We start from the raw sequence: 24,658 nt of genomic DNA, 5'->3' as shown, positions 1-24,658 counted from the left end.
TGCTAGAGAAGAGATTGTACACTTCATTTTTCCAGCCTGAGCTTGTGTGCTCTTTGACTTCCAATGGAATTAGCCTGGTATAATATGTCTCTTTCACGGTGAGACACATTCCTGCAGACTGGCTCAAGTGGTAGTGAATTCATGCAGACTCCAAACATGGGGATTCTCTTCTAGACATGAATAAGCCTCCTTTCTCAGGGTCACTGGAGGATGAATCACTTGGCAGTATGCTGAGCCACATAGGAACCTGAAAATTAATCTGTTCATTTATTTACTCAGCAAATATTTATTGGACATCTGCTATATGCCAGGTACTATTCAAGGTGCTGGGACGTGGTGATGAATAAGCTTTCATTCTAGCAGGGGCTGGGGTGGGGAGGACAGACAGTCAGCAATGAGCAAATGTATAAGATAACGCTTCTCGAAGGAAATCAGCAGGAATGATGGCGCGACAGTGGGGAGCCTAGCCTCTGCTTTAGCCAGGCTGCTCAAAGAAGGCCCTGAATTTAGGCTAAGACCTAAAGAATCAGGGGATTACCAGCCATGGGAAGACCTGAGGGAAGAGTGTTCTAGGCTGGGGGAGCGCAAGTGCAAAGGCCCTGTGGTAGGGGCAAACTCAGCCTGTTTAAGGAGCAGCAAGGGGGCCCGTGTGGCTGGACCAGGGTCGGGGAGATGAAGTTGGTGACGTGGGCAAGGGCCAGATCATGCAGGGTTTTGTAGACTGTGATGAGGCATTTGGATTTTCTAAATGCACCTGAAGAGTATCACACGTTAGAGCCGAAAGATAACCTTCAAGATGATTTCCTCCAAGAACTTAGACTAGAGGGAGGAATTTCATTGTCCAGAGTCACCAGCCATAGGTGAAAGAATGTTTGTGAAAGTTGATATTGATCGAACGCCTACAACCTGCTTTGTGTGTCACTCACTTGATCCTCCCAGCAACCCAGTGAGGGGACGTTGTCATTAGTCCCATATACAGATGAAGAAACTGAGGCCCGGAGAGGTAAACTAACTTCCCTACCACGACAGAGTCAGTGCCGTGCCAGGATGTAACCCCAGATGGTCTGGCTTCTCCAGGGTCCATGCTCTTAATCTCCGTGTTACATTGGTTCTACCCAAGGCATGGGACAGAGAGAAGATGTGAAAAGTATTCGTTTGGCTTCTTAAAGCAACAAAAAACCAAAACTCCTTCCAAAGGTCCACTCCGAGAAGGCTCGCATATTTCAGTCCAGCACTTCCAGACTCATCTCCTCTATGACTCAGTCACTCCTTGGCCTGGAGAGATAGTTGGTCGGGATGGGGATGCTGGTGGGGAGCTGACATTTCTTTTTTTTTCTGACATTTCTGTTGAGTGGACCCGAAGCAGGGGGCTGAGAGTACAGTGGGGCAGGTGGGACCGGAGAAGGGAAAGTTGGTGTCTCCAGGAGGGAGGGGGCAAAGTGATCCAGTTTCTTTGTTCAGAGACCCCTGGGGGGCGGCGCTGTGGGGAGAGTAGAATGCAGTACAGCACTGGGTCCTGAATCCCATTAGGCTAATGTGCCTGTCTCTGATCTCGCCACTCTGTTTTCTATGGCTTCCTTGGGGTTTCAAATGTGGACATGGTAATTGGAAACAAATTTAGCATGTTTCAGGCCATCAAGCCTCTCTCTTCAGTCATCGTGCTTGCTCTGCGGTAGATATGTCTGTTTTTAATTTCCAGTGATGTGAGAAATATAGAATGACTTGATTCTTAATTTAGAATACTGAGAGAGACTGACTTGTTTTGTTTTCGAGCCCGTGCAAAGTGTCTCATTCTCTTTTTATGGCTCGCCATGTGATTTTTAAAACGTGGCCCTGTGGAAGCGGGCAGGCGCAAGATAGGGGTAGGGGAGATTAAGAGGTACAAACTACTAGGTATAAAATAAACAAGCTACAGGGATATATTGTACAACACAGGGAACAGAGCCAATATTTTATAATAACTATAAATGGAAGACAACCTTTAAAAATTGTGAATCACTATGTTGTACACTTGAAACTTGAATATTATACATCAACTCTACCTCAAGTTAAATAAAAAATAAAATACAATAATAAAATAGAATGTGACGCTAGCAGAGAGGCGTCTGGTCACAGAGGTCTCCCTGCGAGGCTGAAGACATATCCGGCCAGCGGGATCCCCGCTTGGGTGAGAAAGCAGACGTGGGGCCCCTCTTCCATCACACCCTGGAGATGCTGTCACCTCTCCTTGGAGCAGGGGAGTCCCGGTGTCGGTTGTCTCACCAGCCGAGTCCTGTGCACGCTGAGCAGGACACAGTGTTCGCTGTGGGCCTGGAAGCTAGCTGCCGTGGGCAGCACAACCGCCCTTCGTCATGGCGGAGGGGAGGGTCTGGAGGGATGATAGCCACTCAGACCCCGCTGGCGGGGCTCCCCTCCCTCCTAGGGTCGCTCACGTGTTGAGCACCTGCGTGGTGTTCTAGGCACTGCACATGCCTCTGTGAGCCAGACAGGTAAGCTGCTGCTGCTCTAGTCAGGGAGGGACCGGAGAAGGGAAAAAAATCAAATAAATATATCACGCGACAGCAGGCTACGGTAAATGGCTGTTGCAGCATAAAGCAGGGTGGGTAGGTGAAGAGTGAGATGGGCGTTGGGGGCCGTGTTGGGATGAGTGGTCGGGGAAGGGCTCTCTGATACGGGGTCGTTTGGGGAGAGGTTTGAGCGACAAGGAGGATGAGCCCTGGGAGGATGCGGCATGAGTGCACCAAGCACAGGGAGCGCTTCGTGCAGAGACCCTGAGGCTGGAGCGTGCCTGGTGTGCGTGGCTTGTCTGAGGACAACGGGGCCGGTGTGGCTGCAGTGGAGGGAGCGGGGAGGGAGGGTTGGAGATGGAGGAGACGGTTCAGATCATATAGGATCTTCTGAGTCACGTTAAAGACATTGGCTTTTTGATCCGAAAAAGATGTTTGCTGTGGGCTTCCCAGGTGGCGCAGTGGTTGAGAGTCCGCCTGCCGATGCAGGGGACACGGGTTCGTGCCCCGGTCCGGGAGGATCCCACGTGCCGCGGAGCGGCTGGGCCCGTGAGCCATGGCCGCTGAGCCTGTGCATCCGGAGCCTGTGCTCCGCAACGGGAGAGGCCACAACAGTGAGAGGACCGCGTACCGCCAAAAAAAAAAAAAAAAAAAAAGATGTTTGCTGTGGCGGGGTGGGTGGGAGCGGTGGTTGAGTAGAGGAGCAACAAGATCTAATGTACAGTCTTAAAGATCATTCTAGCTGCTGTGTGCAGAAGGTCATGTGGAGCGGGGAGGAGAAGAGGTGGGCAAGGATGGAAGCAGGGAGACCCTGGAAGGAGGTTACTGCAATGGTCCAGGCAAGAGATGATGGTAGCTCAGACCCTAGTGGTGGTAATCGGGCTTGCGAGAAGCAGATTCTCGCTGGATTTCAAACGCTGAGCCACCAAGACTTGCTGCTCCAGTGGATGTGGTGTGCGGTTTGCTTCTCTGTTGGTGTGGGCCCCATACCCTTAACTCGAAGGGACCCTGCTGGCACCTCTGCCTGCCTCTTCCTTTGCTGAAGGCCTACACCTTGGACTCCTGCTCTTGACGTTTCTGTGGGTGGGTCCTGGGTCTTGATTTTTCTTACAGGATGGGATGGGACGTTGCACATGCATTTGTACCTTCATCCCTTTAGTTTACCTTCTTTGTGTCCCTTAAAAGAAATGTCAAGGTTTACAAAGAGAAAAGCAGACCGGGGGGGGGGGTGTCTCTTTCTTTGAATGAATATTTTGGCTTTATTTTTGTGGTATACATTCATTTGAGTTGAATTTTAACCAATATATTGGGTTTAGGGGAGCTACAACCATGGAGTCATGGGACAACAGAGCTCCTTACTGGGAATGATCAAAGTCCAGTGGGCATTTTAAAACAAGACCTGGTTTCTTTTCTACTTTTATTTTGGGCACACACACACACACACACACACACACACACACATCCCTTCTCCACCTTAAAAACACATATATTTGTTCTCACGGTTATGGTGTATTTTGGAGATTATTCTATATTGCTATATAAAAAGCTTCCTTAGGGTGCCCCATGTGGTTGCCCAGATTGTGCAGTGCACAACTCCAGGGGTTGCCATTCATGTTCACTGTCATGCTGGTCCCCAGCATACTCGTTCTTTTTTTTTTTTTAATAACAGTATTATACTCTGTAATATCCCAATACTGATTTAACCAGTACTCTTTTCATGGGCCTTAGGTCGTTTCCAATATTTTGCTGTTTTAAAGAGCGCTGCATTGAATAACCTTGTCATTAGTTTTTCTCTGCACATCTGCCAGGGCATCCATGGGATAACCCACTTACCAGTAGTGGAATTACTACAGCAAAAGGAGTGTACATTTGTAATTTTGAAAAATAACTGCAAAACTGTCTGTCACAGGTTTGGGTACACCCTGTTTCTGTGGGCTCTGCTCTTAGGTTTACATATTTCAACCAGGTCAGGTTTTACCTGGTTGGCACCCTTGTTCTGTCTTTTGCATCAGTCGCACATAGAGCAGATGAAGGAAATATTCCTCGTGGCATCAGAGCTGGGTTCAAATCCCTGCACTGCTGCTTGCTTGGTTGGGGACCTCATGTCTCTGAGCCTCCGTTTCCTCTTCTGTAAAAGGGCAGTTGAGTTGTTGATGGAACTTTAGGAGGATGGAAAGGGGACAGGCACGCCACAATTAATTGGACACCTAATTATGTCTTGTAATTATGAGAAATATAACAAAGAAGACTATTGCTGGGAGGCCCCGCCTTGTCCGGGGAGCAAGGAAAGACTTTTTTTGGGAAATAGTATTTGAGTCACATTCTGCGGTATGACTAGGAATTACCTAGGGCAGAGGTGGTGGAGACGGTGACTGGGGGATTGTTTCTGAAAGATCAGACACAGAGAACCCCTGGTAAGGGGGTCGGGGTGTGATGTGAGGTGGGGTCAGATTGCACATGGTGGTGTCGTCAGTGGGAGCTGGGAGTTCATAAAAGGTCATTCTGGCCACAGGGTAGAAAGTCGTGGGTGGGGACCGGAGGGGATGCAGGGAAACTCTTTAGGAGAGAAATAGTCGTAGTTTGGACTAGGGTGGAAGTGATGGATGTGGAAATGGTGATGGATTTGAGTGCACTGTAGGAAATCAAATTGACAGGACTCTGAGGTGGATCCGATATGGAGGTGAGGCGGAGGGAGTTATCATGAATTAGGGTTTTTAATGATGTTATTAATATGTGCCCATTAGATGGATATGTAATGCTGAGATAAGAGTAAAATCATGGAGTAGTTTTCCTGGTGTGTGTGTGTGTGTGTGTGTGTGTGTGTGTGCGTGTGTGTGTGTGTGTGTGTGTGTGAGAGAGAGAGAGAGAGAGAGTGAGATGGGAGTGGGCTTGGGGTAGCAGCTATGTTCTGCAATTTTTGCATCCAAAAGTAAAGGCAGAATTTGAGATCCACGTGTATTTGTAAAAAACTTTCTCCCTGCGTGCTGTGTGGCAGTTGGGAATTACAATAAAACATCCCCATGGGCCTTTCCCTTCTTTCACAATGTAATATTTGAGGACGATACCAATTTCCTAATATTCCAGATTCAACAAAAAAATGCTACTTAACATTGTTAAAGTTTGATTTTAGTAAAATTCAAAACAGTTTCCTTGGCCTGTTGCCATTTTGAAAATCAATCCCACGTTTCAGATTTGATGGCAGCCCCATCCATCTGAGAGTATTTAAAAACTCTGAACAGAGTTGATAGAAAAATTGTTTTCAAGGAAGTGTCATTTATGGGTTCTCATTGCAACATTATATAATGGGGAATGTTTGAACAACCTAAATGCCCAACTGTAGAGGTTAAGCTGTGAGTCCAAACATAGGATGGAAACAAGGGATGCAGGGCAGGGCAAAATTTAAGGTAGCACTCACTTTCAGGTACTCAGATAACATTTGCACAGCCCTGAGAGCCGGTGCCTCCTTAAACCATGTGCCTGGGGAACCTCACTTGCCTTGTGCCAGTCTAAGCCCAGGGAGATACTATGCAGTTATTTGAGATTGTCCCAGTGGACAACATTTAATGACAAAGGGCAATGGTCACATTATATTGTTAAGTGGAAACAATATCTGAAATAGAATCCCAGATATGTTTCTCGAAGTGCCTAGAAGAAGCGTCTGGAAGGATGTACACTAAAGTGCTTATTTATTTTGAGAGAGTATTTTCTCTATAATATATATATTTTTATATTGTCTATTTTTTCTGCAATGAATGATGAACCCTTATAACTTTTATAACAAGACGAAGGGAAAGCAAGTATCCACATGTACCTGTGCCTCAGGACAGTTCAGTTGCTGCTAAGAGGGGGCAGAGCTTGAATTTGGGGGCAGGCGTGGTTCTGATGCGCTTTCTCTGGGAAACGGGGGGTCTCTGAGATGTGGAGACCATTTCAAGTCTGGGTTCTTTTGGCTGAGCTGGTGAGATGGACCTGCCTGTCGTAATATATATAGTCCAGCATCTGGGAGCGTCAAGAGGCAGCTGCGACACCGGGGAAGCAAATCTGGCCACATCCCTGAGCTTCCACTCGATGGCTTTGGAGCTTAGGGTCATGAGCAAGTCACTTAACCCCGCTGAGCCTTGGCTTTCTCACCCAGAAAAGGGATCACCTTGCTTTTCCTTCCGTGTGTTGCTGTGCAGATTAAATCAGCTCTGACACCCCCTAGCTGTGCGGCAGGCCCTCATGATGTGCCCCAGAAGCACCCCTTCTTCCTGGAATCTTGTAGACTGCTTGGGAAATTTTCTGCGAAAAGCAGAAGACTTTTGCTCTCACCCTGGCTGCAGGAGGTGGAGCCTCTTGTGCTTTGGAGGTTGGCTGACCTTGAGCTTCTAGGTTCCAATGGGTGGGCAGGCGGGAGTCTGCTATGGCTGGGAGGCCACCCTGCTTGCCATGCTCCTGAGATGACCTTATCTTTGAAGAAGCCTGGAAAGAGGCCTCGAGACCCAGGTCTTCCTAAAATGGGGGCAATGGGGCATTTGAGACCTTGAGGGCAGGTCATGCCATCCCAAGGCATCAGGTTCTGTTTGCAAGACCCAAATCACTCAGTTTTTGGAGAGGCAAGTAAATAGCCATAGGGTCTTATCAAACCTCCGGAGAGCTGGCAAGCCTCCTCCAGAATGCACACGCTCTGGTCATCTTCTGCCACCTTCAGGGAAGGGGAGGGTGGGGATCGGAGGGGAAGTGTTTTTTTCACGCTAGATGGTGTGGTTTCTTCCCCCACCCCCCTCCTCCCAGCCCTCCACGTCAGGGGCTCTTCAGCTGCCCACAGAGATGAGGGAATGAGTGCCTGGGTTTCACCACACATCAGGATGTTTGGGGTTGTTTTTCACCTCGTGGGTATTTCACATTCATTCTTCACTTCTCCATTCAGTTCCGTCCTATCACCTCCGTGTTTTGATTTGCATCAGCCTCCGATGACAAGGAGAATTCTCGTTTCATGGGTACCTCCTGTGTGCTGGGCTTTGGGGCCCTATAAAGGTCATCTTCTTTAGCCTTCAAAGAGCCCTGGGCAGTGGGAAGTGATGTCCCTGTTTTATAGGAGCAAATGGAGGCTCAGAGAGGTGGAGTCACTGCTCTGAGGTCACACAGCTGCTGATAAGAAGCAGGGCCTGGACTGAGAGCTGGGTACGTCTGACCAAACGTGAAATCCTTTCTCCTTCCTGCTCTACCACGCCCTCTGACAGCAGAGACCTGTCTTACGTGGGAGGGGGCGCTCACGAGGGTGAGGTGGGTTCCATCTGCTCACATGGCATCAGCTAGTCCAGCTCAACTAGGGGCTGCTCAGCCCGGGACACACAAAGTTCCCGCTTAAAGAAGTGGGTTCTTCTCTTGAGGGGCAGCGTTGTTTGTCTTGGTTGCTGTTGCCTGTTTCTCTGGCTCCCTCCATCTCCCTTCCTCCACCCCTGCCCCCGCCCCTTCTTGTTCAGCAGGAAGAGCACTCTTGATCTTATAATTTCGCACTTGCTCGTGTTTCCTTTGAGAACGTAATCTGCACTTTCTGAGCTGTAGTTGTAGATCAGAGAGCAGCTGTGAGTCTGTCAGACGCCAAGGGCACAGACAGCACGCTGGGAATGGACTTAGAGCCTGAAGGCCCGGAGTCCGCATCCTGGCCCTGCCCTGTACTAACAGTGTCCACTGGGGCAAGTTGCCAGGACTTTGCCAGCCTCAGTTTTCTCATCTATAAAATGGGCCCCTCCTACCTAGAATTGTTGTGATACATGTAAAACGTTGAGTGTGGTGCTTGGCCTGGGGACGGTGTACACTTAGCTGCTGCCCGGTTGTTGCTGGTGACCATTGATTCCACATGCTTATTGATCACACCGAACAAAACAAACACGCTTTCTCCTACCATGGACTTCCTGTTCAAGTGGAAAAGAGAGATACTAAGCAAATTAACAACTAACAAGAAAATTCCAGATGGTAACGAAGTAACTATTCCTGTGGTGTGTCAGTGAATGTTTAACATCTGCTTCTCTAGAAAAAGCCCCGATTTGTAGCATTTAGCACTTTTTGTGGTGTAAATATTCTCATCGTGGCTAATTTCAGGCTATCAAAGTAATGTCTAATGGCTCTTAAAATTCCTGAAAATTTAAGCAACTGCAAGGGTGGAATAGCTGGCTCCGGCACTGGGTGTATGTAACTAATGTGGTTTGGGAAAGACCTGAAGATCTGAGAGCTAAATGTACCAGTGGAAGAGTATGCCAGCAGAGAAGATGGCTGTGCAAAGGCCCTGAGGTCGGAGAGAGCTTGGTGTGCTCAGGGAACAGAAGGATGGCTGGTGCTGGCAGGAGCCTAATGGGGTGGAAGGGCTGGAAGACAGAGGCTGGGCTGTTGGAAGCCTCATAGACCATGGTACCAAGTTTGGATTTTATTCGCCGGCCACAGGAAGTCTTTGGAGGGTTGTAAGCAGGGGAACGTCTGGGTCTGCTTTGCATTTTTTAAAGATCAGAGGGCTATTCTGTTAAAGACCAGCAAGAGGTCAGTTAGGGAGCAGTGGTGGTCACTCCAGGGAGAGGCAGTAGCGGCTTGGACTAGTGTACCATCAGGGGAGGGGACTAGAGGTGGCTGGACTCCTTTGGGATGTGACGGATTTTATCCCCAGGTGTTCTCTGGCTGTTTACCCTGAGTACATGCAGCCTGCAATTTCTGCTCTTAGATCCCGGGAAGGAGGAAGGAACCTCAGACCATTAGGGTCACTCTCTATCCTACCTGCTCTCCTCCTTGATTCTGATGATACTGTGTTTACCACCTCCTGATAAATCCAGGACAGGAGGTGAGGAAAGATATGTATCTTGGGTCCAAATGCAAAGCAAGAACAACAAAAACAGAATCTGTCCTCGAAGCTGCCCTTCCTCCTTTGATTTTTCTCAAGAACAGTACCTGTTCTTCAGTTTGCATGGGGGAGAAAGATAACAGACTGACTTCACTTCCACCTTTGCCCCAGGGTGCCTCTCCGGTGTGTATCAGACGCTTATGTAAATGTTGTAGGTGTCAGCCTGGCAGGTTATGAAGAAGGTTGCCATCTGGCTCTGCTCCACCCTTAGCTCGCCTCTTGGTCCAGTGTTTAGAGGGGCACAAGAGAACACCATCTTTCTGGACCAGCATCGTCTGAAAGACCTTTTCTCGATGATGGAAACGTCCTGTATCTGTGCCGTTCATTATGGCACCAGCCATTTGTGGCCATTGAGCGCTTGGAAGGTGCGGCTCACGTGACTGAGAAACTGACCTTTCAATTAAATTTTTGTATTGCTTGCTATACTGGGCAGTGCAGTTCTAGACCATGTGTGATTATCTATTGCCCTGGAGCCTTTGGTTCTGGGCATTTGACTGGAGATCCTACTGAAATTTTGTAGAACTCTGTGGAAGGGTGGGGTCTCAGTGAGTTGTCACTTGTCATAACCCCGCTTCCGCCCTGTTTGCAGAGGAAGGAGCAGAGGCGCAGAAGGATTACATGATTTGCCCAGCATTTCTCAGCTGGGGAGTGGCAAGACAGGAACCCACCTTCTGACTCTTAGCTCAACATCCGTTTTTCTTTTCTTATGTATAATTTTCAAAACCAATGTTAAATTCCACAAGTTTCCAGGCAGCTCTTCTGCCTGTAACTTTGTGGATGAAGTTAATTCCTCTTTGATCACCTTCTCAACCTTGATCTCCTGCATCCCTAGAAGTGATCATGATGTGGTCAGTCTGGAGCGCATCCTTCCACACCTTTTCCTATTGCATTTACATGAGTATAAATGAATGGATCGAAACATTCAGCATTAAAAAAAATAAGTTGTATCCTGCTATCCATGTTTTTTTTTTACGAATTGCTTTTCTTTTTTAATAGTATGTCTTAGATCTTCCGGGTGAAGTTCACGGATCTTTACCATACTGGTTTTTTAACTGTTGTAGTCTTTCATAGCCTGGACATGTATTACTCATAAGCCTGATGGATGAAACTAATTATTCATTTTTCTCTTCGTGTTAGTAAACATTTTTGTGCATATCTCCTGCATGCACAGCATTTCATCTGGGGTCCATACTGAGAAGTGGATTTATTAGGTCATAGGGAATATGTATTTTTAATATTAATAACTGCTACTCCAAAAATAGTTATACCAGTTTATGTTCCTATCAGCTATGGGAGCGTGTCTGTGTCCTCACAGCCTCCAAAACACTTGATATGATCAAATATCTACATGGGTGCCCATCTAATGGGCAAAAAATGATATCTCATAGTTGTTTAATTTGTATTTTCCTGTTTACAAGGCAAGTTGAACATCTTTTCTATGCTTTTCTTTGTTTTTCTGTGAATTGCCTGTTCAAATCTCTTGTCCAATTTTCTGTTGAAAAATTCATTATTGATTCATTCAGCAGATACGTACTAGAATGCCTACTGTGTGCCAAGCATTATTCTAGATGCTAGGGATTCTGTGGCAAGTTAAATAAATAGACATCCCTGCCCTCAATGAGGTGATAGTCTAGTTGTAGAAGAAAGACCCAAGCAAAAGGAATTGAGAAAATATATAGTATATTTTATGGGATTAAAAAGAAGGGAAAGGAGCTAGGGACAGCCATGGGGGTAGGACTCGATTTTCAACAGGATGGCCAGGAATCTTGTCCTTCGCTTATTCACTTGTAGGCACTCTTTATGTATTGTATGCATTAATCCTTTGCATGTTATACATTACACATGTTTTCTTCCAGTCTTTAATTTTCTATCAGTTTAGATGACGGTACTTTTGTCTTGCTCTTTCTTTTTTAAAATGATAAAATCTAACTTGTTAATTGGAATATAGTCATATAAAAACTGAAAGTTCCTTCTTTCTAGGCAACCCATTGTCAAGAGGTCTGGTTTATCGTTTCCACTTATTTTCTCTTCTCACTGCCACCCCCTGACCCCCGGTCACCAATTAAGCACAGTTTCTGGCTGTTTCTCCATAAATGCAATCTGATCTATCACAGTCTTTCTCAGGGCTGCTTAATATTCCATTTTAAAGAGGATCCCTATAATTTATCCAAGCAGCCCCCTCTGGCTGGACATGCAAGTTGCTTCCAATTCTCCATGGCTCTAGACATTGCAGCAATTCTGTGTTCTTTCTGCTGCTCATGAGCTTCTTTGATGTTTTTGTTTGTTGGACTGTAGCCACCATACCCTGTATGTTAATGGTGCTGTAATAATTTGGTTTTGTTTTCTCCCCCTCAGCTCCATGGCTACATGGAAAACAAGCCGCTGGGGCTTCAGATCTTCATTGGGACGGCCGACGAGCGGATCCTTAAGCCCCATGCCTTCTACCAGGTACACCGGATCACGGGGAAAACCGTCACCACCACCAGCTACGAGAAGATCGTGGGCAACACCAAAGTCCTGGAGATTCCACTGGAGCCAAAAAACAACATGAGGGCAACGTAAGGGCTGGGGGCTGAGGGCTGAGGGCAGTGGGTCTTCATGGGGAAGTGATGGGGCCAAGTGGCGGGGATTTGGGAGGAGGATGGAGTTGATGGAAGCAACCGTAGACAGTGGTTCCCAATTTGTGAAGGACCCACAGAGGTTTCTGTTTTAAAAGTCTCCATTTTAAAAGTTCTAGACCTAGATGTTTTTCATGTGTATTGAGAGGAAGAATACTTATGCATCTTTGGTTTATGTTGCTTGGGATGAGGCTAAATTTATTTACATTTATAAATTTGTTTGACTTAAAATTATTAAACAACTATGCAGATAGGTCTAACCTCACAGAGCGGATATGCATGTGGCTAAACTGTGGGAAACATTGCACCCGTGTGTCGGAGTTTAAAAAACTTTATTAGAGAATAATCTCAAACATGAAAACTGCGAGAATTGTACAAAGAACTCCTGTTACACTGTTCGCTCAGGTTTACCAATTGTTAACATTTTCCACATTTGCTTTATTACTGTTTTTCTCCCCCTCTCTTTATTTTTTCCTGAACCGGTCGCGAGTTAGTTGCAGACATCATGCCTTTTTACTTTTAAATGCTTAAGCGTGCATTTCCTAAGAGCAAGCATGCTCTCTTACGGGACCACAGTACATTTATCAGATCAAGGTATTTAATGTCCATATGACCTCTCTTACTATTGCATAGTCCATAATCAATTTTTCCCAGTTGCGTCTTTGAGTTTTTCAGGTACTTTTGAGAGTAGAAAAGTAAGCATGCAGAATCTCCCTAGAGAGGTAATTTCCACTGGGGGATTTTGCTAATTACTTTGCGTTTTACCCCCATTTTGGTTTAAATTCCTGGCTGAAAAATGTATCCGTGTATTGCAATGCCCCGCCCCCCTTGCGGGTGACCCTTCCTGCTCCCCGAGATGGTCAGTTGTCAGTGGGGCTCTTGACTTTCCGGCAGCATCGACTGTGCGGGGATCCTGAAGCTTCGGAACGCGGACATTGAGCTGCGGAAAGGCGAGACGGACATCGGGAGGAAGAACACGCGGGTGAGGCTGGTGTTCCGGGTGCACATTCCGGAGTCCAGCGGAAGGATCGTCTCCTTGCAGATAGCATCTAACCCCATCGAGTGCTGTAAGTTGGGTTCTGGGCAGGGTCGGTTTTTGGCAAGTGCAGTGTATGTGACCCTGGGCAGTGTAGCCTGGGCAAGGTGCCCAGCAAGAACGTGTGACCCGCAGGGGTCAGCGGTGGCCCAAGATGACCAAAGGGGCCAGAGACAGAGCACATTTCAGGGTTTCTCTCTGCTTCTCTTTACGTGTGGAGGGTTTACTGTCAAAACTAATGATGGCTGGTAAGTAGTCTACAGCTTAGTTGAGAAGATTTGAAATGTATAAGTGTTGTGCTGGTCTCAAAAAGGGTAGATGCAGTTGGAGTGAGTTCACTGTACTTAGTGCCCCCTTTGTTTTTTTTAGATTTATTTGTTTGGTTGCTCTGGGTCTTAGTTGCGGCAGGCGGGCTCCTTAGTTGTGGCATGCGAACTCCCAGTTGCGGCATGCATGTGGGATCTAGTTCCCTGACCAGGGATCGAAGCCGGGCCCCTTGCATTGGGAGCGCAGAGTCCCATCAACTGTGCCACCAGGGAAGTCCCTTTTTCCTCTTCTCTTTCAGTAGAATAATAATAGTATCACAGTGGCTCTCGCTTACCGCACTGTGACTCCACTGGTCACTAGGCTAAGTGCTCAGTGTGTAGTACTCTTTAAATACTCACAGCAGTCCTGGGCAATGGCTGGTGTCACGATGCCCATTTTAGAGAAGAGGAGGGAGAGAGGTGAGGGGCAGTGTAACGTGTCTCAGCAGGGCTGGGATTTGAGCAGGAGCTTTGGCATGCAGGAGCCACACGTCCCCATCGCCCTCAGCACAGCCCATCCCCCTCAGCCCATCCCTGGGTGTTTACTGAGAATCTGCTCAGTGTCTGGTGCTGTGCTGGGGGCCTGCAGATGAGCAAGATGTTTTCTCTGTCGTCAGTGAGCTTACAGTCTGGTGTAAGCTAACCCACACAAAGATGCAGAAGATTTTCAGAATCCAGTACAGAGTGGCCAAGATCTGCTGTTCGGAAGGTCTCTGAGCAGAGACCTGGCCCAGCTACATTAGGCTTCAAAAGAAGAAATCACTTTGAGATCATTCTTAGGTACTTTGGGCAAGTTTGTTGTTGGATTTTGTAGTTAGATGTGACAAAGCTTATTGTCTGCTCAGCTTTTGAGAGTTGAGAAGTCATTTTTAAAAGCATAAAGAAAGAAGTAAGCATTGTTCCAGAAACAAAAGCTGTTTTTATTAGTTTTAAAAAGTCTCGTTCTTCTAAGAATATTTTTGTGCTCTTACAGTAATGTTCCATATTCAATTATGTTTCAGGGTTTTTTCCCCCCCTTTTTACTGGACATTTTACCATAATTAGGTGTCACAGAATCAGCTGCCTGCAGAGACGAGGGAGGTCGTGGACATGAGTGGAGTGGGTTGGGTGGGTAGTAGTGGTAGAGACTGGGGGCCAGGGTGGCACATTCCCCACCTAAATGGGTTGCTGTTACCCAAATCCAGCCAGTGTTTCCATGTGGGAGTGTCGACTCAGTGTGGCCAAATCTGATTTTTTTTTTTTTTTTTTTTGTGGTACGCGGGCCTCTCACTGCTGTGACCTCTCCCGTTGCGGAGCACAGGCTCCGGACGCGCAGGCTCAGCGGCCATGGCTCACGGGCCCAGCCGCTCCGCGGCACGTGGGATCTTCCCGGACCGGGGCACGAACCCACGTCCCCTGCATCGGCAGGCGGACTCTCAACCACTGCGCCACCAGGGAAGCCCCTGATTTTGTTTTTAAGATAAACCAATAATCTCCTGATTTTCAAGAAAAGCGACAACAAAGTCAAAATACTCTGTAGGTCAGCTGAGAACTGCACGTGGCTTGGTTTCATCAGAGGTAGTCTTAATTAGACACTAATTAGGAAAGGGAAAGTATGAATATTTTATGCAGAAAGCATTGAGGAAGACTGGCCTTCAGCCAGCAAGAGGAGAGGGCGGACCCTCTTTGGTAGGGAAACCAGAACTTGGTCTTGATTGGTCTTTGGAAAAGGATGAGGGAGGCCTGTGATCTCTTCCAGGCTGGTGAGTCAGGATGGGGGACCAGGCTGAATGTGGTGGTGAGTTTGTGCTCTGAAGTTAGAGGAGAAAGACCCAACAGCAGACAACAGAGGAGAGCAAGCGTTTGAAAAACATCATCACAGAAACAGTGGAGGAATTCCCCTCCTCTGCCCAGCAGACCCCACCCCTGTCCCCCAAGTGCTAGTCGTGGTGACTGCCCCACCCTGGTCTTGGTTTTGAACATCTCAAGACATTTGGGGAAGGAAACTCAGGCTCTTCCTCAGTGATTTGGGGGATTTTGAGAAGATAAGGTCTTGCCTTTCTGGCAAATGACTCAGTCTCCAGGATGGGGCTGTGGTTTGTAGCAAGGTGGGGATCAGGAGGCCTCAGGAGGGACCGTTGATAGGAGCTCCTGTTCTCTCCATCTTTGGGTCCTTCAAGTCATTCTATCTCCTGTCAATCTGAGACTTTAAGCGTCATCACTGGTTGCACGCACCTCCAGCAAGATCCTCAGGGTGTTAAAAGTTGCGTGAACTTTGAACATAGCAGTTTTTTGCTTTCCTATTCTTATAAAGACGTGTTTGGCCGATTGAACTACTGTGCTTTGACAGATAAGGAAACTGAGACTTTCTTGGTAAGGTGATTTCTTGTTAAGGTGATTTACTCATTTTTACTCGGTAGGGAGCAGAGGCAGAGTCTCCAACTTTCTAGTTCTGTGAAATAGCTTCTTTTGGTTTCGGCACCAGCAGCCTCTCTGGCAATACCAAGTGGAGCTACCGATGGGCCACCCTCCCTCTCGCGGAGAGAAGGCAGAGCCTTCTGTCATTTTTATCTCCTTCTTTGTTCTGTCTGGCAGTTCTATCAGCATTTATGGACTAATTGAATGACTGTTTGATCCTTAGGGAGATATTCAGTATTTGTTGACAAATTAGTCTGTGACACGTATCAACACAGTATGTGTACAGTAAATATGTGTTGACTCATTGACTTCATGTCCACCCCTTGGGGAAGGTAGGTGGGTAAGAAAAACACTCAGTGGGCTGGTGCTCATTTGCAAGCCTAACTTATTTACTTTGGAGGTGTCTTTTACGTGACGTCTCAGGGATCAAGGTTGAGTTCTCAGAATCTAGTAGAAAAGTCTGGAACAAGCTACTGGAGGCCACTCTTTGGAAAGTGGAGTTACTTGCTAGAAAGGCAGATCTCTTCTATTTATTATAGGCCTGTGTGCCCAAGGGCACATCTCACCTGTGCACAGAGGGACACCCCATGTTTCTAGCTTTCTGTTTCCAGCGGATCTTCAGTGTTGCCAGGGAGGTCCTTTGAGTTCCCTCCCCTATTCTCAGCAGAGACTCTTTCGAACCTTCTCTGTCTCCCAAGCTCTGGAGGCTGCCCCACCCTCCTCCCACCTGGAGGAGAACGTGGAAGAGGTCAGGAAGCAACACCCTTGTCTTGCCCAACAGAGACCCTGCACACGGTCCCAGCTGTGGGCAGCCTTTCCTCGTCTGGGACCCTTGGAATAGGACGGTTCGCCTTACCCCCTGGGTTCCTGAGAGCTCTCAGCTTCAACTCCAAGTTCCCTTGTGCTGGTGGAACCCTTGCTTCCCTCTTGTGCGAGTTCCCAGGGCTGGCGAAGACAATTACCACCACCTGGGAGCCTTCCAGCCACAGAAATTGATTCTCCCACAGATCTGAAAGCCAGAAGCCCTAAATCAAGGTGTCATCAGGACTGGTTCCTTCTTGGAGGCTCTGAGGGAGGGAGAGTCTGTTCCAGGCCCCTCTCCTCCGGTGGTGGCCGGCGATCACCAGCGTTCCTTGGCTTGTAGACACATCACTCCAATCTCTACCTCCATCTTCACGTGGCCTTCTCTGTGTGCCCTTTTTTCTCTCTCCTAAGGACACTCTCATGGGGTTTAGGACCCCGCAATCCAGGATGATTTCATCTTCATCCTTATTCACATCATTGAAGACCCTGTTTCCAAATGAGGTCACATTCTGAGGTTCTGGGTGGGCAGGAAGTCCTGATGGCGCTCCGTTCAACCCACGACACCTCCTCAGCTGCATTTCTCGGCTTCACTCTTCTCTCTGCTCCGCAATTCCCAAATGCACGGGCATCTTCCTCTGGCGCCTAGGCTTCTGCCTATGCTGTCACCTCCATCCAGAGCAATCTTAGCTGCCTGTTGGAATCACCTGGGGACTTCTAAGAAAAAATAGGATGCCTGAATCCCACCCCAGAAACTCTGATTCAGTTGGTCTGCATTGAGCCCTGAACCCGGAGACTTTGAGAGATGCCTAGTGATTCTGACGTGCGGCAAAGTTAGAGACCTACTGCTGGGAGGTGGGGTTCCCGCATCCTTCTGTTGCTTAGTTAACCTCTCCTTATCCAAGGCCCCAGTTTAGATGGCCCCTCGAGGAGGAAGCTTGCCCTCACCCCACAGGGTATAGGGTCCCCTCTCTGTGCACTGACACCCAATTTACTTATCAATCTCTCTTAGGTAAGGTTAGGGACCAGTGGGTGTTAGCCAGGGCCTGGCCCATAGCAACTGTCTCTAGAATGTTTGTTGAAAAAAATGAAAGTGTGAAAACAGTGTCCCCAGGCTGCCCAGCAGGAGAGAGAGGCAGCCATGAGACAGAGTGGATGTGTCCCCAGGGGCAGATGCCTTCTCTCTGAGAACTTTCCTTGGGTTTTCTCCTTGCCCTGCAAAGGGGCCTCTCTGTGCATCACATTTCAGGAAACACCTAAAGCAATTTCCCCCCGGGCCCTGCCCGCTCAGAGCACAGAGTGTAAATTCACTTTGCTCGTTTTGCAGGAACTGGGGGCATGGGTATGAGGTGTGGACTAGAAAATGGCTTTTCTCACGTGGTGTTTTCAGTCTCTCCCTTTTCATGACATAATTGTGTTTTACCAAGGTATAATTAAGATACACTAAATTGCACAGACCGTAAATCTTCTGTTCAGTGGTTTTGACAATCGTATACACCAGTGTGACCACCAATCCAAACAAGATACAGGGCGTTTTCCTTCGTTCCTGAAAGTTTCCTCCTACCCCTCAGCCAGTGCCCCCTCCGCAGCCCCATACACAGGCAAGCACTGTTCTGGTTTCTATAACCATAGATGCGCTTTCCCCATTCTAGAACTTCATGTAATGGGAGAGTACAGTATGGACTGTCTCGTGTCTGGTTGTTTTACTTATAGCATGATGTTTTTGAGATCCGTCACTGTCACTGCGTGATTTGCTGGTTCATTCTTATTTTTTTTTTTATTGCTGAACAGTATTCAATTGTACGAATATAACGATTGTTTATTTACCACTGATAGACATTTGGGTTGTTTCTGGGGTTTGGGGATCATGAATAAGGCTGCTATGAACGTTCCCCTTCAAGGCCTTTGTGGACAGATGCTTTCATTTCTTTTGGGTAAATACCCAGTAATGGAATTGCTGGGTCACGGGGAAAAAAAACCATATGTTCCAATGTATGTATTTTCCAAATCGTTTTACACTCCGTACAAGAGTGTCTGAGAATTCCACCTGCTCACTAATATTTGGCTTTGCCAGTCTTTCTAATTGTAGCCATTACAGTGAGTAAAATGGTATCTCATTGTGCATAACCCATAATTTGCATTTCCCTAAAGACTGATGACGCTGAGCCCTAATCTGTGTGCTTATTGGCTGTCCTGTGTCTTCTTTGGTGAAGTGTTTGTTCAGAGCTTTTGCCCATTTTTTATTGGGTGACTCATATTTTTATTGTTAATATACAGTAGTTCCTTTTGCACTGGGTATGAACCTGTTGTCAGATTTATGTATTATGAATATTTTGCCCCGGTCTGTGGCTTGCCTATTTCTTTTCTCAATTGTGTCTTATTAAGAGCATCAATATTTTATTTTGATGAAGTCTAGTATATTCTTTTCTTTTCTTTTGGGATTATTACTCATTATATTCTCCCAAGAAATCGCCACCTATCTGAAGGTAGCAGACATCTTCTCTTCTGTTTTCTTCTAGAAGGTTTTTGATTCTGGCTTTTAGGTTTAGGGATACAAACCATATCAGGTTAATTTTTGTGTATGGTGTGAGATAGGGTCCAGTTGCGTTGTTTTCCGTATGGAAATTCAGTCGTTTCGTATGCCTTTTTCTGAAAGTGAGAGCTTAGACAACCGAAGACTGTTGCCTCCCTCACCACCTCCCCTTTACTCCTCCACTACACGCTCCTAAGTCTGACGTGGAAGATGGGGGATCACACAGCAGTGCTGTATGGAAATCCTTAGAATTAGTGAGATCAGACAGGCAAATTGATTTTGCTTTGCTTCATAAATCAGAGATGCTCTCTTGCCCATCTGCTCCTTCCAGAAGCCAAAACGACCCACATGATTCTTATAGGCCCCTTAACATTATTCTTTTAATTAAAAATATATTTGGAGTGCATCATATAGTACTAGGAACTGGGGATGCAGCGGTGACCAAACCAGAGTCGTGGCCATCATGGAGGCCACATTCTAGTGGGGAAAACCCACAGTCAGCAAGCAGGCAGAGACATCATTTCAAACAGAGCTAACTGTCATGGTGAAAATAACAAAGATCATGTGTTAGTGACTTGGGGGTGGGGGAGCAGCAACCTTAGTCATTCTGACCAGGGAAGACCTCTCTGAACAGGTGGCTTGTTAACCTGGACCTGAGTGACGGGGGAGCATGGCCCAGCTGGAGGGTAGAGCAGGTGCAAAGCCCTAAGGCAGGGATAAGCTTGCCATCGTCAGGGAACAGAAAGGCAGCCGGGGAGGCAGTGTGGAGTGACGGGTAGGGAGAGGTGTAGGAGGTGAGGTCTGAGAGGAAGCAGGGGACTTTGGATTTTATTCTAAGTGAAACGGGAAGCCTTGAGTTCTACATAAGGGACTGGCATGATGTGATTTATATTTTAAAACTTGTTTAGCACAGTGCCTGGCACAGAGTAGATGCTAATAAATACTTGAAGACCAAATGAAGGAAGGTAGGACGTGAGGGGGACATGAAGGGGAAGAGGTAAAGGACAAGGAACTATTATCAGTCACCTACTGTATGTCGAGCACTTTCTCTGTTGCTGCTAAATCATTGGGAGGACACCAGGAACTCAGCATCTGTTCCAATTTTATAGATGGGAAAACTGAAGCACAGAGAGGTTAAACTAATTACCTGTGGTCACACAGCTAGTAAGGGACCAAGCCAACTGTGACGACCATGTCCTGCTGGATCCCAGGACACCAAGGTTGAGCTACATCACGAGTGACAGACTAATTTGGGCCAGAACTCCAAAGGGTGACGTCATCTCATATAAACTGGAGACCAGATCAGCGACCCTTAGGGAACTGTGGCCACCCTCCCACCACTCTGCAGTGGACTGTCTCCCTCGAGACCCTGTAGCAGTAAATCTTGGGTGAAATTTGGGCAGAGGGCAGGTAGGCCAGGGCCTTTGTCTGCCCCAGCTCTCTAAGGTGGCTTTTAAGCAATGACTGAGGGATCACATTCAGAAGCATCAGAAAACCAACATGTTGGGAGGAAGCAGGGTTAGGGTGATGGTTAGGACTGTGGGTCTGGGTTCACATCCTGCCTCTGCCACTTACTAGCTGTTTAGTCCCGGGGAAGTTACTTAGCACTCTGTGCCTCAGTTGTCTCATCTGTAAAATGGGGATGGTAGTAGTACCTATCTCAGTACAGTAGAATAACCCCAATGCCTCTCTTCTGGTATGTCTCATATTTTCCCACTTGCAGCCCTCCCTGTAGCTCTGCAAGGCAGATGTGACATACCTCTGGTTGTCACTCTGTCACTGCCGAGAGCCCACAGCCCAGGCAGCAGTAGGTGTGGGAGTTTAACAAACACTAATTGTTTCAGGTGAGCTGGCAGCTAGCCGCAAGCCCTGCTGCTGAGAGGAGCTTAGATGATTATCTGTCTGGTGCTGTGGGTTGGCTGGGTGGTGATTACAGGAAAGCTGGGTTTTTGGGGAGCCCAGGATTGGGGTGGCTTCTCCACTGATTGATATGGTTACCTGACCCTGCGATTATGGCCTTTTACTGAGCTAGTTTGGCGGGGCTGGGGAGGCAAAACTCCCCTTTATTGAAGAGCTGCCACCTGCCCCCAACTGTCACATCTATTAACTTGTTTCTACCCTCATCGTAGCCTGGGAAGACTCAGAGACTCTGAGCTTATATCTAGCGGGCTGAGGTTCAGAAGGGCTGACTGATCTGAGAGTCACGTGGCTGGCGAGGGAAGGGGCAAGAACTGGGGGTTAAAAACCCATGTCCTTTTCTCTGTCTGGGCTGCCTGGGTCCGCCAGTGACCAGGGAGCTCATTAGTCAAATGGAGATTCATGGAGCCCCCTGTAAGGGTCTTGGTTACTGGAGATATGTGGGAATATTCTGCGGGGGCTCCTTGTTAATGTGTTGGAATGGAGAAGAATAAGAGCCCCTCCTATGGACCCAGCACTGTGGGGATTGGACGAGAGGTACCAGTCTTTCAGGGCCGCTGTTTGTGCTCCTTTTTCCGTATGAGGAAGCTGAGACACCCTGAGGTCAGAACGGGCAGGTGGTCCCATGCACTGCAGACCCCCTGCATTTGCAGACACCGCGCCCCAGTCCCGTGCCGTGAATGCTGACAGGTCCCTGCCAAAGGTGAACCCCATACTCGGGGAGAATTGGGTTCCTCTGCCCCAGGGTCCCGCTTCCCAGGGAAGACCCATCAGTGGCCAGGGCGGGGTCTGAGGGAGCCTGAGGGGCCGGTCTGCCAGCCCTGCTCCCGGCCCCTCCCCGGCGAGGCCTGAGTCAGCACCATGTTCTGGGCCAGGCCCGGCTCAGCCGGGCCAGGCTCACAGCCAAGGACAGGGCCTGATGTACAGACAGGAAGCGTTTACAGCAGCTGGGATGAGGGGTGGTCAGTGCTTGGGCCAGAGTGAGACTGAAGGGGGCCCTCCTCCTGGTCTGGGCTGGCTGGTGGCTTTCCCAGTGCGTCCTTCTCCATTTTACTAAAAAGAGGTCCCTCTGGGTAGGGGAATCCCACAGTCTGTGTTCAAGTTCTGCCTGTCCGCCTTACGTAGCTGTGAGCTCTCAGGCATGTGACTTCTCCTTTGGGAGACTCAGCGCCCTCACCTCCAAAATGGGAATCATTCCTGCTTGTGGTCTCATGAAGTTTAGCAATAAAAATAAACATAACAGACATTCATTGAGCCCCAATGAGGCGCCACACACTTCCTGTGCGTTAGCTCATTTAATCTGCAAACTGCTCTCTGAGGTTGGCCCTATGATGAGTCCCATTTTATAGATGAGAAAACAGAGGCACAGAGAGATTAAATGACTTGCCCAAGGTCCCAAAGCTTGGATGTCACCGAGCTGGGCTTCGAACTCAGGCTGTCACGTGGCAGCATCCTTACTTTGACCCATGACCGTAAATTGCTTCTTCATGTGTGTGCTTTATAATATAAACAAAAACATATATAAAAAGTGCTGGAATCCAAGGCACTCTCTATGGCAGCTGTAATTATTCACTGTTAGCAGAACCCACCCACTCTGCACAACCAAATTTCCCTGACCAGCTTCTCCCGCCTCTCTCCTGGGGTTCTTGGGTAGACCATCATTCTTGGCCAGGCAGCCCCCTGTCCAGGCTGACCTGGAGGACCCCCGCCTGGTGTGAATTTCCCTCTCTGAGCCTTTACCGCCAGCTGTGCTCCCAATCAGCCGCTGTTGCTAGTGAAAGTAAACACCCAAACTGGCTAAACCAACAGCGCCCTGTTGATTCAGAGCTCATAAAACAGAGGAGCCCCAAGCCACTTTATGACGCGCGAGAATCCAGGGGCAGGAGGGAAGCCTGAGGTAGTCTCCTGGCTTCGAGGGCCACCTTGACGCTTAAGCCAGAGCTGAGCGTCTAGCCTCCACCCACAGGTGAGACCTGGGCCGTGGGCTTGGCTTTAAGCTGGTGGCCCCCTGTTTGGTTAGAACACTGCCGGGTTTGGGGTTTGGACGGTCTGGAATCTCCAGTGGTCGAAGAGCCGAATGGGACTCGGTGGGGACGGCTGCGGGTGGTGGTTCAGGCCTGGGGGGCCCAGTGGGCTTGCAGAGAGCCCTCCCATAGGCCCTGGACCGTGTCACCCCAATTAGTAGCCCTAGGTGTTGGAGGCTGCGTCAGAGAGGGAGAAGGAAGTGGACCCCAGGAGGGTGGTTTTGGTTGCTGTCTGCCTGTCTTCAGTTCCTCTTTCAGGGGCTAATTGGATTCATTCGCTTTGCCTCTGGGCTCTCTGAGGATGCGGGGGGCCTCCCCTGGAGGAGGTCTTCTCGTCCTCAGGTGGCGTCTTAAGTGTGAGACCTGGCTGTCAAACAGAATGTGTGTAACAAGTCGCCTGGAAAGATTGTTTAAATGCAAATGTCCAGGCTCCTCTAGGAGATTCTGGGGCGGGGGGCGGGGGGTTGGGGGTGTGGCCTGGGGAAGCTGCATTTTTATTAAGCACCTCCCCCAACCAGGTGATTAGGCTGCAGGTGACCCGGGAAGCTCCCTTTGAAAAATGCTGGGATTCAGGGCCAAGAAAGCTGGGTTTTGGGTCGGGATCCACCAAGAACAGCAGTGAAGAGAGCAGTACTGTGTGTAACCACGTGGACACGGTCCGTACTTACTTGGTGAAATAGCTAAGACAAGACAACAGTGGTTCCCGGTTCTGAGCACAGGGCAGCTGCTCAGGGAGCTACAGCTCTTCCTGTTCGCCATACTGGCCGGTGTTTACTGAGCCAAGTACACTTTCTGTGAATTCTCCCATTTAACCCTCACAACAGCCTGTGAGATGGGTCTGCTAACAGCCCCATTTTTCAGATGGGAAAAGTGAGGTTTAGAGCTGGGAAGCCCTGTGCAAGGATCACCTGGTGGGGACTTGCGCTGGAACTGAGGACCCTCCAACACGACAGCCTCACCCAGGCAGGAGCTGCCTCTCCGTGAAGCGAGTTCTGAGCGTCTGTCTTTCTGTCTGTAAAATGGTAGAATTAGGGCCAGGGGGTCATTATTGGTTCAACTCCCCAGCTGATTCTAATGTGTAGCCAGCACTAAGCAGTTCTTCTCAGACTTGATAGCTCATAAGAATCACCTGGATTCCTTGTTAAGCTGCAGATGTGGGTTCAGTAGGTCTGGGGTGGGGCACGAGGTTCTGCACCTCTAATAATACCGCCCCCCCCTTCCCTTGATGCTGATGTGCTCGGCCCACACTTCGAGTTGCAAGACTGGAGTCCAGATAAGAGCTCACAGGAAGCCGGACTGGACTCTTTAAATTTTCATTAGAAAAGATAGTTTTCCTTCAGTAAGGGGAAGGAGCAGGAAATGCAGACTTGGCAAAGGGAGAATCAGTTAGTTGCTTGAAACTGTGAGGCTGTGGAGGGAGAAGCAATGAGTTTGCTTCAGGAAATAGCAGAGTTGTGTTCACAGCAATGCACAGTGATTCACGGAGCAGCCGTCTGGCCCAGCCTACCGCCCACTGCTGAGAGCTCATGGCCACGTCCAGGCCCCGGCCTCGCTGGCTTGGGAGCCCTTGGCCGGCTTGCCCAGGAGCCATGACTCAGGCTTTCCACCTGCAAAATGGGAAGGATGGCTCTTGCCGCCTCCCCACCCAT

General features: G+C 48.5%; 1 protein-coding gene across 7 annotated transcripts in view; it reads left to right on the top strand.

The window, feature by feature from the left end:
- NFATC2 (nuclear factor of activated T cells 2) overlaps nucleotides 1-24,658 on the top strand; it is a 187,654-nt gene that overhangs the window by 95,286 nt on the left and 67,710 nt on the right. For all 7 annotated transcript variants that reach the window (XM_067708473.1, XM_067708470.1, XM_067708472.1 and 4 more), the window contains exons 4-5: nucleotides 11,734-11,936; nucleotides 12,891-13,063. In XM_067708473.1, coding sequence (XP_067564574.1) covers nucleotides 11,734-11,936; nucleotides 12,891-13,063 — 376 coding nt within the window. The remainder of the gene's footprint in view (nucleotides 1-11,733; nucleotides 11,937-12,890; nucleotides 13,064-24,658) is intronic.

This window comes from Pseudorca crassidens, chromosome 15 (genome assembly GCF_039906515.1).
Source record: "Pseudorca crassidens isolate mPseCra1 chromosome 15, mPseCra1.hap1, whole genome shotgun sequence".
Lineage (NCBI taxonomy): Eukaryota > Metazoa > Chordata > Mammalia > Artiodactyla > Delphinidae > Pseudorca > Pseudorca crassidens.
The sequence above is the reverse complement of the archived record's forward strand: the minus strand, read 5'-3'. Positions and strand labels throughout refer to the sequence as shown.